The sequence below is a fragment of the Motacilla alba genome, chromosome Z (genome assembly GCF_015832195.1).
Source record: "Motacilla alba alba isolate MOTALB_02 chromosome Z, Motacilla_alba_V1.0_pri, whole genome shotgun sequence".
Lineage (NCBI taxonomy): Eukaryota > Metazoa > Chordata > Aves > Passeriformes > Motacillidae > Motacilla > Motacilla alba.
In genome coordinates, this window is record NC_052046.1 from 28,394,736 (window position 1) to 28,409,745 (window position 15,010).

The following is a 15,010-nucleotide window of genomic DNA, read 5'->3' on the forward strand; positions in this document are numbered from 1 at the left end:
CACACATTTACATATCTGTAATCATAGTTGTATCAAAGTATTTAAATGTCACTTGAGGTTTTATCACAGCCACAAGAACAGCTGTAGTTTCTTTTCCAAATGAAGAATTAATTTCTGTTGATGCAAATTACAAAAAATAAGTTCTCAAGATAAAGCAGAGACTAAGTATCCAAACAGCTCCTAAACACTGTCTTGTCTTTGTATATGTAGATAAGATATAATCAGACATCTTCAAAAAGATGGTAAAGGTTATGTTTAAAATTTAAATACAACATGAAACTTCATGTTTGGTAAGATAAGCCTTGAATTTGCTTCGTAACTGCAGATATATGCATGTGTGTGTGTGTGTGTGTGTGTGTGTGTATGTATACACACAACAACAGCAAGAGTACACAGATTACTATACTCTGTAAAGAGAGGAAGAAATAATTTTTAAAAAACTAATAAGGCTAAGAAAATGTACTTATTTTCCTTTCAAAAAATTTCATCTGCCTGTGAGCTAACACTTTTTGAAACATAAAGTGAAATGACCAAATCTGTTACAATTCTAGACTGTCACATACTGGTAACTTGTTCTGTTGCAAAACAGCACTCTGTTGCAATAGAATGCCAACTCTCCTCTGCTGCCTCTGAGTTTGGAGTAACGTAACTATTGCATTCGGTACCTCATTAATCTTTCTTACCTTACAAGCATCTCTATGAAGGACCATGTGCCTTTCTTACAGATAGGACACTGAAGAAGATCCAAATAATACTTCAGCATTGATGGGGACTTCCAGGGAGGTTCACAATGAAGAATAAGGTAAAAAACATGACAGAGTTTGGCAAAAAATATTGTATTGGTGTTTCCCTGTAAAAAAATGAAAAAATAATACTGGCTCCAGACCAGCACAAGATCTATATCTACATTCACTAAGAGTTAATCTATTTTCTTTAATCTTTACAATCTCAAGTGACCAAATTTAATCACTGAAGTAGCATGCAATTTAACGCACAACTCTAAGGAGAAAAAACACATAGTTAAATTAAAAAAAAAAGGGAAGAGAAAAAGGAGAACTTGTTCTAGCGTGATATGCCAGTTGAATGCACCACTGTTTAGAGCAAACCTTGTTCTCAATTGATCTCTCTATCCGTAGTGTACCAGCATAATGCTGTTTCTAAAAGTATCAAAAATATTTGTGGCCAAGCCTTCCACAATATTTAGAGCATTACTTTCATTTGGCTTGCAAATAAATATTAATTTGAAAAAACTCTTTTTAAAAACCTTTCTTATTTTTACAAGCACATTGATGAGCACAAAAAGAAGGGTGAATGGATCACTAAAAACTACTAAATACTATGTCAGAAGCAAAGATCATAATACTTTCATTTATTGCTTTTATTTTTAATACTACTTTAGTCTTCATCTCTCACCAATAGGACATATTCTAGAAGAGGAAGAAGAAGATCCACAGGAGGTGCACTGCACATTTGGCCTGCAGCAAGTTCTGTGACTACATCATGAAGTAAATCCTCTTCCACCAATCCTTGAAGTATAGACCAAGTGCCCCTGGACCAGTCAGTACTTTTAACCTAAAAATGAGATATCATTGTAAAAAATAAAAAAAAATTCTTAAATTAAAAAAACCCTTTAACCAACCAAATTAACTAACACAGGAAATCCCTAACTAAAATGTTGGTATTATATATCCTCGTTCCTGATAGGACAGAATTTATTTTTGCAGTAGCCAGAGGGGTTGTGACTAAGACATGGAGGTTATTCTATACCAGCTCACATCCCTGCCAGGGCAGGGGGAAAGGGACTCTCATTTCCAAGCAGAAGTCCTTCCAATCAAGAAGCTCTTAATGGCACAGGACTTCCGTCTTGTTCTCTGCCACTCATGACAGCAAAACTCTTTACTTCATGGCTTTCAGAGAACCCAGACAGATGCAATAGCTTCCATGAGATGCTGTATTTGCTCTGCAATTTCCCTGTTACTGCCTGTACTTTCAGCTTTCCAAAGATCACAAATTAGTAACACTTACGAGCTATTGAATGTCTCAGGTGCTATTTACATCTTTCCTCTAGTTCAGATTCAAGCCAAAGCTGATGCACAAGCCAGTTGCAACTGTATTGCTCAATGAAGCATGGCTTTCTTCTGCCAGGTAACTACTCTTTTGAAATACAGCTTTTTTTGTTTGACCACACAGCCCGAGGCTCTGGTAAATTAAAACTTCTCCTAATTCTGGGATAAGAAGGCACAGCTGAAAGAAACAGGATCAGACTAATTGGACTGCTAGGAATTAAAGAGTTACATAAATTTATTGCTGCTTTAGTCTCTGATAACTTGTAGACTTTATGATCTCTGCCAAAAATCCCGTCTCTTAGTGTGCATTAATAGAATAGTTCAGATACTATTGTTATAAGAGCACTGAGTCCAACCATTAACAGCACTAGCAAGCCCACCACTAAACCATGTCCTTAAGTGCCACTTGTACCCATCTTCTAAATCCCTTCAGGGATGATGACTCCATTACTGCCCTGGGAAGCCTTTTCTAGAGCTGGACAACCCTTTCCAGGGAGAAATTTTCCTATTATCCAATCTAAGTATCTTACTAATTGTTTTAATATTAGTTTATATTTTAAATTGACAGAGATTTTGAGTCCAGTTGTGGACTCATTTGAAGTCTAAATAATACGCTTCTATTAGATAGCTTCCAAAAATGTTCCAGTAGTAAGATAAAAAACATTAGGAGCTTTGTTCAAACATGAAAAAAATCAGAAAGAAATTATAGTCATGGTTAAATCACAGCTAAAATCTCAGTTAATGAACTCCACCTTAGTGTTAGATATTTAGTGTCTTGTAAATGTCTCATATCTCAGATTTCTAATGTAACCCATTGTTACATTAACAATAAATAAAGCTGCTCATGTAGACAATTTTCTTTTAATCAAGTCTTTGTGCATCTGGTGTTTGCAACTTCCATTTATTTCAATATTCTCATTCACATATGAACTATTAAAATCTCCAGTAAAATTTCCTTTGGAAATAATGGTTGCATTCATACTTTTGTAATGTTAATTACATGCAAACAGCACATCTAAAGAGCAATTGTAAACTGTTAAATGACAGTCAAAGAACTTCTCTGCCACCTGGAATAAAGATGTAAGACTGTATATTGGGCGTGTACAAGCATGTTACCACTGACATTCACCTGGTGCTCACACCAGGATCTAGCTCTATATATTGTGACTGAAACTTTCACTTATTGAAAATTCTGTACTAGAAGAAACAGTAACATTGATGTATTATTTTGAAAATACACTAAAATAAAGATGTTTTGGGAAGGCTGTGGTACCTTTTGCGTAGCATTCAAGTCAAAGAGAAACTAGAGAATGGTTCATCGCATTTCTAAGAGGTAAAGAAGGATGATACAAAACTGAAGCAATAAACTTTTGTCATTATCAGGAGCCACCTATTACTGAAAAGACTTAATACTCAATAAGCTGTCAATAAGCTGTTCACTGGCTTGCACTCTGATGAGGAATCAGCAATTTCTTGTGAAGCAATGCTGGTACAATCATTGAGCAGAAACAAATGAAATATGAAGGTCCACACAATACATCTTTTACATTGCATGATGTGGAAGAAAAGCTGGCAAAAGAAAAATAAATGTTTTTGAGATCATGATGGAACAGAACACTTAGCTGTGCTAAGCCTTCCCAGCAGATGCAAACTGAGATGACAAAATACAATAGGCAGCTCTAACATGTTCATTTAGTCTCTAGGTTTGATTTTACTTCATTAGTATTATTGGAAATGTTTACTGGAGCTGCTTCTAAAAGTCATAAATAAACTTACTATAGAAGACACATATTATATAAAGGCTAGCTATGGATATTCCATAAAGCAATAAAAGTCATAGAACAGTAAGAGAAGTATTACAATTAGGCTTAAAATTTCCAAGCAAAAAAGTATATTATTCTTAAGAGTACAGAAAAACAATTTTGGCTTACATATGTTAAGAAAGGTAATTTTTTTTATCCCATTAATTCAATAAACTACACACTAAGATAAAATTTCAATGCAAACCTCTTCAGGAACAGAAACACACACAGGACTTTACAGATCAGCAATGGGGTTGGACCATGACAAAAGTGTTTTATTCCTCATGTTTTAAAAATAATTTTTTTCTTCTTCCTTTCTTACTGTCAATAGAAATAAATCAGAAAAAGACTGATTTCAAATAACTATTTGCGTAGTATGGCTCATGAAGATACCAGATCTTCAGTTACCAAGGAATACAGGAAGCTAACATATACTTTAAGTGTTTCCCTTTTTAACCTTTAAGCAACACAAGCTACCAGGTAAAATGCACTACTAGTAGCTCATGGCCACTGTACAAAATGCTTCTTGAGTAATGAGTAAAGAGGCAATGTTTCAACACTGTTTATAGATTTATTCTTAGTATTATAGATAGACAAGGCAAAATTTTAAAAGTATTAATTTACTTCAGGTATTTATAATAAAGACTTAATAAAATCTATTGCTGACCTGTTTTACAGCATTTATTTGGCTTAATGGAAATGAAAAAGAAATTGAGTAGTACAAAAAAAGGAATTAGGTCAAAGTGATGATGAAAACAGGACTGGAAAACATAAAACATTTTACTTGCAATTTGTGCTTCAGCTGACTCTGGAAACTCACATGATGAAATATCAGGTATGTGCTGAAAGAACAAGTACTGTTTCTTTTTACAGTGAGATAACCTCTAGCTAAAATCTGTCTCTACTAGATAAAGCAGTGCTAAAAATTGTGTACACTCTCTCTTCATTTTACTGCATAAATACAGTGCTTGAGTAATTTATGATGCTTTTAATCACATTAGGACATCTTTGCTTTTTGATTTTCTAAGTTTAATAGGTAAGGTTCTCTTAACTAGCAGGATTAAACAATTTCTTTGTAATAACAGGGACAATACTAAAAGTATCACAGGGACAAACATTCAAGAACAAATGATGCTCTTTAATGCAACAATAACTTAATTAGAGTTTTGGATAACCAAAATCTAAAAATGTTTTTTGATAGCTTATTTTGCAATCAAAGTATGTTTGTCTAACTTCATTATAAAATTACATATGTATAACATGGCGTCTTTTTCAGTAATTCTTACCTCTGGATTGCATTTGTTCAGCTGGTCCGTTTGCATAAGCCTGTGCTTAATAGTCTGTAAAACAGGATAAAGTCAACCTGCACACTGGATACCAGTCAACATATTCAATAAATAGTACATGAAACTTCCCAAATGACTACTTCTGTTAAATGTAGTTCAAGCACAACCTAACATTTAGATTTGTCTATTAAAATTTTTCATTTGGATGGTTAAATTATGAAATAGGGGACTAATGACTTAAAAGGAATAAAATATAGCCAAATTTTCCTTCCCATTTTCCCCCGCTATTGTCTCTTTGTTGTTATGTGGCTGCTCTCTAAGGACAGTGTTCCTAGATTAGACATTAAAAAAAACTAAAGGTTTTCAGTTTTTCTGTTGGCAAAATGCCAATTGTGGATTCCTCTTGCATGCAAAAATATGGTCAAAGGTGTAAAAATGTATTATAATTATTATAGCCATATTTAATTATTGCATAGTATTACAGTGTTACTAAAACATGTTACTAAAATATCCTTAGGAGAGACCGTCTTTGAAGGGTTAATCCATCAGCACATTGCTACATAATAGTTTGAACCAGAGCACTTGCTGTATGTAAAATACATGAAGAGTTAAGAACAAATGTATTTTTTAAACGTCTGGGGGGTAATAGCCTTGAAAAAATGTCACGGATAAAAGATGTAACATGTCATGATGCACAGATTTAACCAGCATCAGTCTTCCATTTGTAATCTTGTGTTTAAACGTTGTGTGTACCTTTTGAGGACTTGAAATTTCTAATTCTTCCACTACTAAAACTTACAGTGCTTCATGTAAACAAGTTCCTACAAATATACTTAGACTATCACCTGCATTGCTGTAACTTAGAGATAATATATCCCAGCTCAAGGTATTCAGTTGCTTTCTCTTGACTTGAAATAGAGCTACTAACTACTAATATAGCAATTTTATCAGGATTAGATCTGCCTGTGACAGCAGAAAATGAAAGGAGTGCATTAGCTCTACTTTTGACTTGTAATAAAAACCATTCATGTGAGTCAACAAAACACTGCCTCTACAATATGATTGTTTTGAAAAATGTCTTAGCATAAGTTAGCTAGACAACAGGAAAATCACAGAAAGACTGTAATTCAAAGATATCTTGCTGAACAATATTTGCTACTATTTACCTCATCTATTACACCAAGGCTTTAAGTAGCACACCGTGTCTTCTACACACTCATGCCAATGAATTGCCATGACTAAGTTTTATTTTAACTAATGGTAGATGTAGTAAATATGGGATTATTAAATATTGCAGGTTAAAAGGCTTGTTAAAAGGTATGTGAAGTTTCTACTTTATTAGCTCAATACTATAATGATAAAGGTTTTTAATATAACTCACGCAATATAAAAATATAAAATTGTATGTATATAAAATATATAATGCTAACAAAGCATCAACTGTTACTTACCACAGTAAAATACATATGTTTTATAATAACATTTTTCATTTCAGAAAGTTGCATTTTAGACATGACTTGGTCGTTTTCACGTGCAGCCAGAAAACAGTTCATCTGTGTATCTTTGGGATTTTGTAGTTCATTCTGCGGTATAAAAATAATACTTTGTTTCAAAGCTAATGGTCTAACCAACTTTTATGTGCTAGGTCTTGCTATATATTGTATTGCAAACGGTATGTGCCTTTGTATGTTTATGTAATTGTGTAAGGGTCTACATCATGTGTCAGATAAAGAGCTGCTGGTTTGGAAACAAACCAATGATGTTGTATGAAGTTACAGCACAGGAATTATCAAGGTAAGCTTCCCCATATTTATTTTTCCTAACTGACTTCAGGTCAAGTCACAATCTCTGTGGTTGAAACAAGGACTATTTCTTCAAAACAGATTCTCTCTCAGAACTTTCCAAAAACTAAAACCACAGCTCACACATTTTCAACTGGTCAAAAATGTAGTAAAGATTTTATAAGGCATTCCTTTTCAATTTGTCTATTTATTTCATATAGACCACAACAATAAATCTTTTCAGTTCTTGCCTATAAACATGAAACAAATTAGTAATTTAAAATGCAATAGGTTTTACTGTCTTATTTCTTTTCTTTGATATTTTTGTCTGTTTGTCTAGTAATTAATTCTCTGAGTCCACCTATCATTTTCAGCTACTTCTTCAGCATAGGTAATGAAGAAGCATTTCTCAAATTGGTTTCCAACTCATTCTGAAAAGACTCTCAGTAACACCACAAAATAACTTTTGCTTGAAAAAAATAACTATACAAAATATTTTCAATTTACTTAATGGGTTGAGAACATACATTTCAGTAAGAGTTTCAATGCATGCTTTTCATCAAAGATACACAGGTTAAGAATAAAACACCATGATTAAGGTAAATAAACAGATAACCCCAAACCCAGACTCCTCCTGCCATTTGATGAGTTAAGAATCATGAGACAGATACAGATGAAGTATTCCCTTGCCCATTTCTTATTGTGAGCAGGTGTGGAAGGTTTGGTGTAACTTGCCTAATAATTCAAACATCTCAATCTGATAGGTGACTAGAGTCTGGAACATAAAAGTAGAGAAAAAACACAGTGGTGGATGCAATGACAAGGTGCAAGAAGTTTATAACTCCATGTTTTCAAGATAAAGTTTCAAAAGTTACATGTCTCATCCTATTTTCATATTTTCCCTTAAATGTATTGTTCAAAACAAACATATTTGGCACGTGCATAATGTATCTCTAAACAAATATTGAGAACAAAAACTTCTTGAACATTTCAAAAGAGAATGAAGTATTTTTGGTAACTAGAACAGAGTTCTAAATAGCTTTTGATGAGCCATATATAATTGAACTCTGATGCATTAACTAGTCTTTACTTCTTATGGCCCTTCACGCATGTTAGTTTCAATATGCTCATTAAAGCACTTATATTCAAACAATTTATAGTACAATCTTGGCAAAAAATTAGAAACTCCAGCATGCATCCAAAAAATCTTTTAAAGTCACTGTTTAATTATGAGACTAGCTTCCTAAGAAAAAAAATCATGCATGTGTTTTAATATCCTGAATGAATAAATTTGACGCCTTATAGCATCATATAACCAATGACAATCCCACAGAGTATTTTAACAGTAGACTTACAAGGTTGAGATACTAAGAACAGATACTGAAATATAAACATGAAACAAAGATTTAGTTTAAAAAAAAATCAAAGAAAAATACTCTGAACATCAGTGGAGTTTCACTTGCCCTGAAAAGAATATAATGCTATTTTGCTAAATCCATCGTCTAGACACACATAGGGATGTATAGGGGAGGAATGAGATTTATATTTGCTAGAAGTAGCAGTCAGATAGCATGACTATAAATTTATGAAGTTGGAACAATCTAATGAATAATATGCCAAGTACTTCTGGGACAAAGAGAAAAGAGCATGTCCATAACATTCTTTGATAAAGCTTCATATATCTGGACAAGTCAATGTGATTTGATTGCCTATGTTTTATTCTTTTTCTTTTAAGAGACTAGAAGCCTTGGCAGTTTCCTGAGTTCTTCAGATTCAGTTAAACAGAAAGCTAATGTTCTCTTGATCTCTGAGGTGAGTTTCTTTAATGAAATCTAAGCAAAAAAAGATTTGTGCAAGTTAATGGACTCATTAAAATGGAAAGATGTTATCTCACCTGGGAGGAATTCAAGGTGCATAACAAGAAACACATGATTTTGATAGAGATCAATAAAAGGTGACATAGCCATAAAAAATTTGCATTAATTCATCTATGAAAATGTCCATCTTAGCTGAACAGTTTAAATGAGAGCAACTTCCCTGAACAAGTTTCATTACGAGAACAAGCACTAGAGTAAGAGTCCACATTAATGTGTTTTATTCAGGATGTAAACATTAAGACCTTTCAACCTTCTCACCCTTCTGTAATACCTTTACTACAAAAAGGTAAGTGCTTTGATCAGAAGAGACCAAAGGATTTACAAATGGTAACAACCACAGTTTTAGCTCCTGTTTGCTTACAAAGGTAGTAGTTTCAATTAGCAGTTGGTAAAAATCACCAGAGTCTGAGAACTAAATGAATATTCTGAAGCTGAACTGTGAACTATTTGATTAGTTACACATCAAAATACTAATAATTTCTGAGCAGTGCATCTGGTAAGCAAATAAGTATGAAACATGGGGCATCTCTCTTAAGGGAAATAGTAAAGCAAAATTCTGGTTCTAGTGAATTCTAGAACGTGAATAGACCATGTCTAGACAACTCTTGACCATATCCATATAGCATCTGGAAATTCTACAACCTTTTCAGACAACCTGCTACAGTGTTCCATTAACCTCACAGCAAGAAAACCCAAGCAGTTCCTGACTTTCCATTTGTACTCATTTTCCTGTAACTGGGCACCACAGACAACTGCCTGCCTGTCTATTATGCATCCTCCCTTCAGGTATTTGTATATATTCATGAGCCTTCCTGTCTTTTGGATACATGGTCCCAGAATCAGAAAGTTATCAACTTCAATCAAATCACAAAACACTTTGGCTGATTATATTCCCCTCCATTATTAACACTGTATTATTTATAGGAATCAATAAATTAGTTTACTCACTTGAAAAAGGTAATGTCCTATATATTGCAAAGGGTAGTGTCGAGCTTCAGAGAGACACTTTTTATTTTGTAAAGGAGAAATTTTACCACCGACGAATACATGAGTTATATTGTGCTCTGCATTTTCAGATGAACATATTGTTGCCTTTCCAGCTTCAAGAACTCTAAATAAACATATTTAGAAAGATGTATTTATAATATTATATTAACACTGCCTAAAGCTACAATAACATTCACCAAATACAAGCATGCAAGTGCAACTGAATAAGGCTTCTAGATGTACGGCACAGCACAAACTTCATCAGAAAGACAAAAGGACACTTGACAGTCTTTGGAAAATTAAAGCCCACTTAAGAAAACATTCTCCTCTTCAAAATTTAACACTAGTTATTAAAATCAATATACACCTCCAATATATCTGATAGAAAGTTTCAACTATGTACCTTTCCAAGTATCAAATTCGATGACAGCAGCTATAATTTATTGCATTATCTATCCCAAAACAATGATCTTTTGGTTAAGTTTTCCTCTAAATTAAGCAGTTAACAAGAAATGGCAGACTGCTTTTCTGAAATGTAGTATGATGTTTTTGTAACGGAAATATACATTTGTAGCATTAGTGCTGTCCAGTATCATAAAAGTATCATATACAGAAAAGAAATTTGCTTGTCTTTGGGGCACTATTATGCATAACAGTTTCCCCAGAGACAATTTCCAGTCCTGTTCAGCTGCAAGTGCTCCTATCTTTTAGAAAAAATGCCAGACAAAAGAAAAGGTGGAAAAATAAGATTTAATTACATTCTGGATGCAGGTTTTATTTTTCTTAATCCACATATATAAAAAGAAAAGGATGCTGGTCTTACACACTTACCCATCCAACAGCTAGGCACTAAAGGCAGGAAGAGCATACAAAGGGGATAAAAGGCACAGTGTTGTTAAATTTTAGAAAAAAAACCCAGATTTTCCTCAAGCTACAGCATCCTTTATGACTGAAAACAGTACCTGCTGAAGACAAAAAATATCTACCTGTCAGTGTTTTATGACTGACTAAAAATTGAGTGCATGGGAAATAATCTGTAAAAAATCATCTTTCACAAAACTTGTTCACCTGTCTTACTGATGCTGTTCCTGTTAAAGGTTGTTTCTATTGCAAGAAATAGAAACAGACAGCATTGTACAAGACATCATTTCAACAGTGTTATCATGAACATCTACATAAGCAGTTTTTATGGAAAAAGAAGCAGCATTTTTCACAAGTGTAGCAGGACATAGTAAATTCTCCCACTCAGCCAAAAAATAGCATACTTAAAATATTTTCAGTTGGCAAAATCAAAAGGTAACAACTTCAATGGCCCCTCACTTTGTCTTTATGAAATACAGACAGACAGGCATTCTGTGATATAGCATACAGCCCTGTACTATGATCCAACAAACTGCAATTCCCTTCTTGACTGTGAATCTGTGGCACACTCAAACCTGAGCAATCCTAACTAACTGGGATCTCAATAGAAAGCTGGAAGAATGGAAAGCTCTGAAACTGTTAGGAGATGTTCCTTTACTGTACCAGATGCAAACAGGTACTGATTTCCATTCAGGTGTAGAATTTAAAGTAATGAATCCAAATGTGTAGGAAGAGTATGGACAAGAAACATATGTTCTCAGCATTCTCGCGCTTTGGTTTTCCTTTTCTTTCTTTCTTTCTTTTTTTCCTTCTTTCCTTTTCTACTTCTCTATACTCACTTTCTAAACTATCTGTATTTATAATATATCAGAATCATCTGTTTTAGAACAAATTACATCTTCAGAACTAGAAGAACCTATTACATAAATGTGACACAAAGACTCATCAGGTCAGTAGCAGTGGGGCCCAGATCCATGAGACAGTCAAGTCATCTAGTCAAGTGAAATAAAGTATATAGTTCCAGCTACTATTTGAATGTAACACCCACATAAAATAAAAACATATGCATGTTATTTTTAACACTATACTAAAAGAAGGCAAGAAAAGCAGTGATGTTACAGATTTAAACTCATTATAAAAGTACGGAAATATATTTATGAAAATAATTGACAGTTTGGATAGCTGGAGGTTGTTATGAACTAAATTAACTGGGACGGAACTCCTACCTTTTAATACATGCCATTTGTTTATCACCTCTCTTAACAAGGAGGACAACTTTCCATCTGTGGAAGGCCCCTGGAGCACTAGAGTTTGTCAGTTCTTCACGCCATCTTTTAGGTGCAGATTGCATTTGAGGTGAATAATGGGTGTCTCTTTCAATTTCATATCCCCATTCGTACGTTGTTTCATCCAGCCATCTGCCACTTTCAGCACTATTAATTATGTACTCCTTAGTTAGTACCCACTTTCCTAAAAAGAAATGAACTGTCAGCCACAAAAGAATTTTTGTGGAGACAAATGGCAATCAACTGAAGAACTAATATAAAATTAACTTAAACATTTCTTGTGCAAATAAAAGATGAAATTATAAGTACCATTTAAAAAACTTCTTCCTATTACAAGAGTCCTCCACTTCAGACTCCAGAATCAAAAATCTCATAATGCCACTGAAAATGATCACTTTGTCTTCTTTTAATGATTAAGTGTCTTTTTACTCTTACTAGATAAAATACTTGTCTATCTCCTCAAATATGTCAAATACATTTTCTCAGCTTCCCAGATTTTGTTCTTAGGACTTTCACAGAACCTTGGTAAGTCCTTTATTTTTAATACCATTTGACACTTCTACAAATGTATGAAAATGAAGAAATATTTTACTACCTATGATTTTGAAGAACTAGACATTTAACATATAAGCTTTTCTTCTTATATATTCTTAATATTACTTGCACTGCTAGTGTAGTGAATATCAATAATCGGGGGACACAGTTTTACACTTTTTTCTTTCCCCTTTCTTCTTTTCACATCCTTTTCTCTCATCCCTTGGCTCCACCTCCTCCGCCTCTCCTCTTTCATCTTCCACATGTATGCTTTTGATATAGTATGTAATGATCTTCCCCTTTTCTCTGTCTCTCTCTCTCTCTCTTCTTACAGGTTCAGGTCAAGAGCACTGGTTAGTATCTTGCTCCTTATTGAAACACTACCTACAGAAGACACTGTAAGAGAAATTGACTTGAATTATGTGAACCTAATGGGTTTCACAGAACAGCAGGGTTGACTGACAAAATGTCTCATTGCAGGAGTACAGATGGCACTTCTACAAAACCTAGTATAGGTATCAGTGGATTTATGACTGGAAAAGGTATGCTGTGCACGACCTGGATGTTAAAACCACTTTCATGCGAAGTTTCCATCCCAAAACTTCTGTCAGGTAGTGGTAACTTCTGTCATGAAAAGTGGTATCCTTGATAGTATTTTTACTGAACTCTATGGAGTTGTAAATGTGTTTAAACACGATCTTTCTTCACTACCTGGAAAACAACACAGTAGGAATGGATACACTGTCCTCTACCATCATGAGTAAGAGCAATGACTATGCAAAATTAGCACCTCTTCTGGATTAAGAAGTATTAGACGGTATTGGGGAAAATTTGCATGTATCAAAGCATGACAGAGTTTTGCATCACCATGAGGACACTACATGTACCATTTCCACTCTGTTCAAGAAAACACCTTCAAATTTTAAACTCCAGAAAGTAAGAAAACATTAACTCAAGGTTTAAAATTGCTAAAATAAAGTGCTGTGCCAGAAACCTGGATGCATTTTAATATTTTTTCCCCTCTTGGAAACTTTTGGTCTATTTCATTTTTGATAAGATTTCAATCAGAATTTTATTTTAGTACAAAGAAAAATACATACATATATCTATATCTCTATATATAGAGATATATATTTGGAAATCAAGGAATTTACATATATCTTTAAACCCAAATGTATGTTTAGTCGTTTGTCTATTATCTCTTAATTTAAGATTATCCATCCTAACAACTACTTTAACACTTTAGAGTAATATGATATAGGGAAAATAAATATCATGCTTAAAAATGGTATTGTGATATGTCATAACTACAAGATACTGAAACCGCGTAACAGAATTCTGACAGGTGATCAGTCTATATAGAAATCTTAAAATACAGAACTTTCATTTTAAAAGCATTTTAGTAACTAATGAATGGGATTTCAGCACCAGACTCTAGTTAAAGAGGAAAGACCAGAAGCTTGTGTCAGAATGACAACAGCCTGGAATTTTCTCTTGCTGCATAAACAGGAACTTACACTGACCTTTACCAGTGAATGTTCCATGTGAATTTGTTGTCAAAAACCATGCTGACTACAGGTGTTCATTCTCCCTCTGCCCTCTTTTAAGCATGCAAATAATTTGAGCATGACTTCATTATTTAACATATAACAAAGCGTTCTGTTTGGGAACAGATGCAGATCCAACAAAGGGAAGTAGCAGGAATATCATTTAGGGAGAATAATCAAAACAAAAAAGTGACTTCTCTTCATCATAACTTAAACATGTTAACTATTTAAAAATCAAGGTACAAGAAGAATGAAGGTTTGTAAGACAATTCATTCACAAAATTAAAACAGGTAACTAAAACCCTTTTAAGGGTCTTTTCCAAACTTAAGCTGTGATGCTATGAAATTAAACAGCAAATCTTTTACTCACCAGCAGCGCAGGCAGCTAAGACCTTTTCACTCTTGCACAGCTTTTTTGCTATAAGATGTGTACAATTTCTGTATTTCTAACAAAACAAAACAACACACTTTGTATCACTGGAAACTTGAAAATTCTTTGTCTATTTATACATAACTAACCTATTGCACAGTACTTTCTTCTAAGACTTGCATTTTTACTTCCACCTCTAATTCTCTTTGCTGTATTTTAATGAACAATACCTTACTCTCTACAAAAACACAGTCCAGCTTGGACAGGCATTTGAGCAGTGCCTTCTTCTCTTTTTTTCTAAATCCAGTTATTTGTATTATCCTTTTCTGGCTGCAACTTGCCATCTGTTGAAAGAAGAATGAAAAGGAAACATTAACACACAAAATACACACCATGGGAAATTGCTCGCAAGGCCTGACTAGCGTTTGCTACTTCTTTTCCAATAAAGTAGGAAATCACACCAAAAGGAATGAATGCTGGTACACCACATTTTAAGCTCTCGCTGCCTGCCACACCAAAGACACCTGATGGGCAGTAACGGAGTAGCCTGAGAACCCCAAACTGCAGCCCGCAGTGGGCCGAGCGCGCCAGATCAGGCGTCTCGGCTCTACAC

General features: G+C 34.0%; 1 protein-coding gene across 12 annotated transcripts in view; it reads right to left on the reverse strand.

Moving 5' to 3' along the window:
* SLF1 (SMC5-SMC6 complex localization factor 1) overlaps nucleotides 1-15,010 on the reverse strand; it is a 34,829-nt gene that overhangs the window by 19,044 nt on the left and 775 nt on the right. For 8 of the 12 annotated variants that reach the window (XR_005255326.1, XR_005255325.1, XR_005255324.1 and 5 more), the window contains exons 2-10: nucleotides 14,628-14,741; nucleotides 14,398-14,473; nucleotides 11,887-12,130; nucleotides 9,761-9,923; nucleotides 6,606-6,737; nucleotides 5,155-5,208; nucleotides 4,657-4,710; nucleotides 1,414-1,572; nucleotides 684-850 (exon numbers count right to left, since the gene is read on the reverse strand). Coding sequence is in view for 8 of the 12 variants with exons in the window: in XM_038124593.1 (XP_037980521.1) it covers nucleotides 684-850; nucleotides 1,414-1,572; nucleotides 4,657-4,710; nucleotides 5,155-5,208; nucleotides 6,606-6,737; nucleotides 9,761-9,923; nucleotides 11,887-12,130; nucleotides 14,398-14,473; nucleotides 14,628-14,741 (1,163 nt within the window). In the remaining 4 variants the exon portion in view is untranslated. Of the gene's footprint in view, nucleotides 1-683; nucleotides 851-1,413; nucleotides 1,573-4,656; nucleotides 4,711-5,154; nucleotides 5,209-6,605; nucleotides 6,738-9,760; nucleotides 9,924-11,886; nucleotides 12,877-14,397; nucleotides 14,474-14,627; nucleotides 14,742-15,010 lie in introns of those variants that run through there. The other 4 variants (XM_038124595.1, XM_038124596.1, XM_038124597.1 and 1 more) reach the window with 4 other exon arrangements.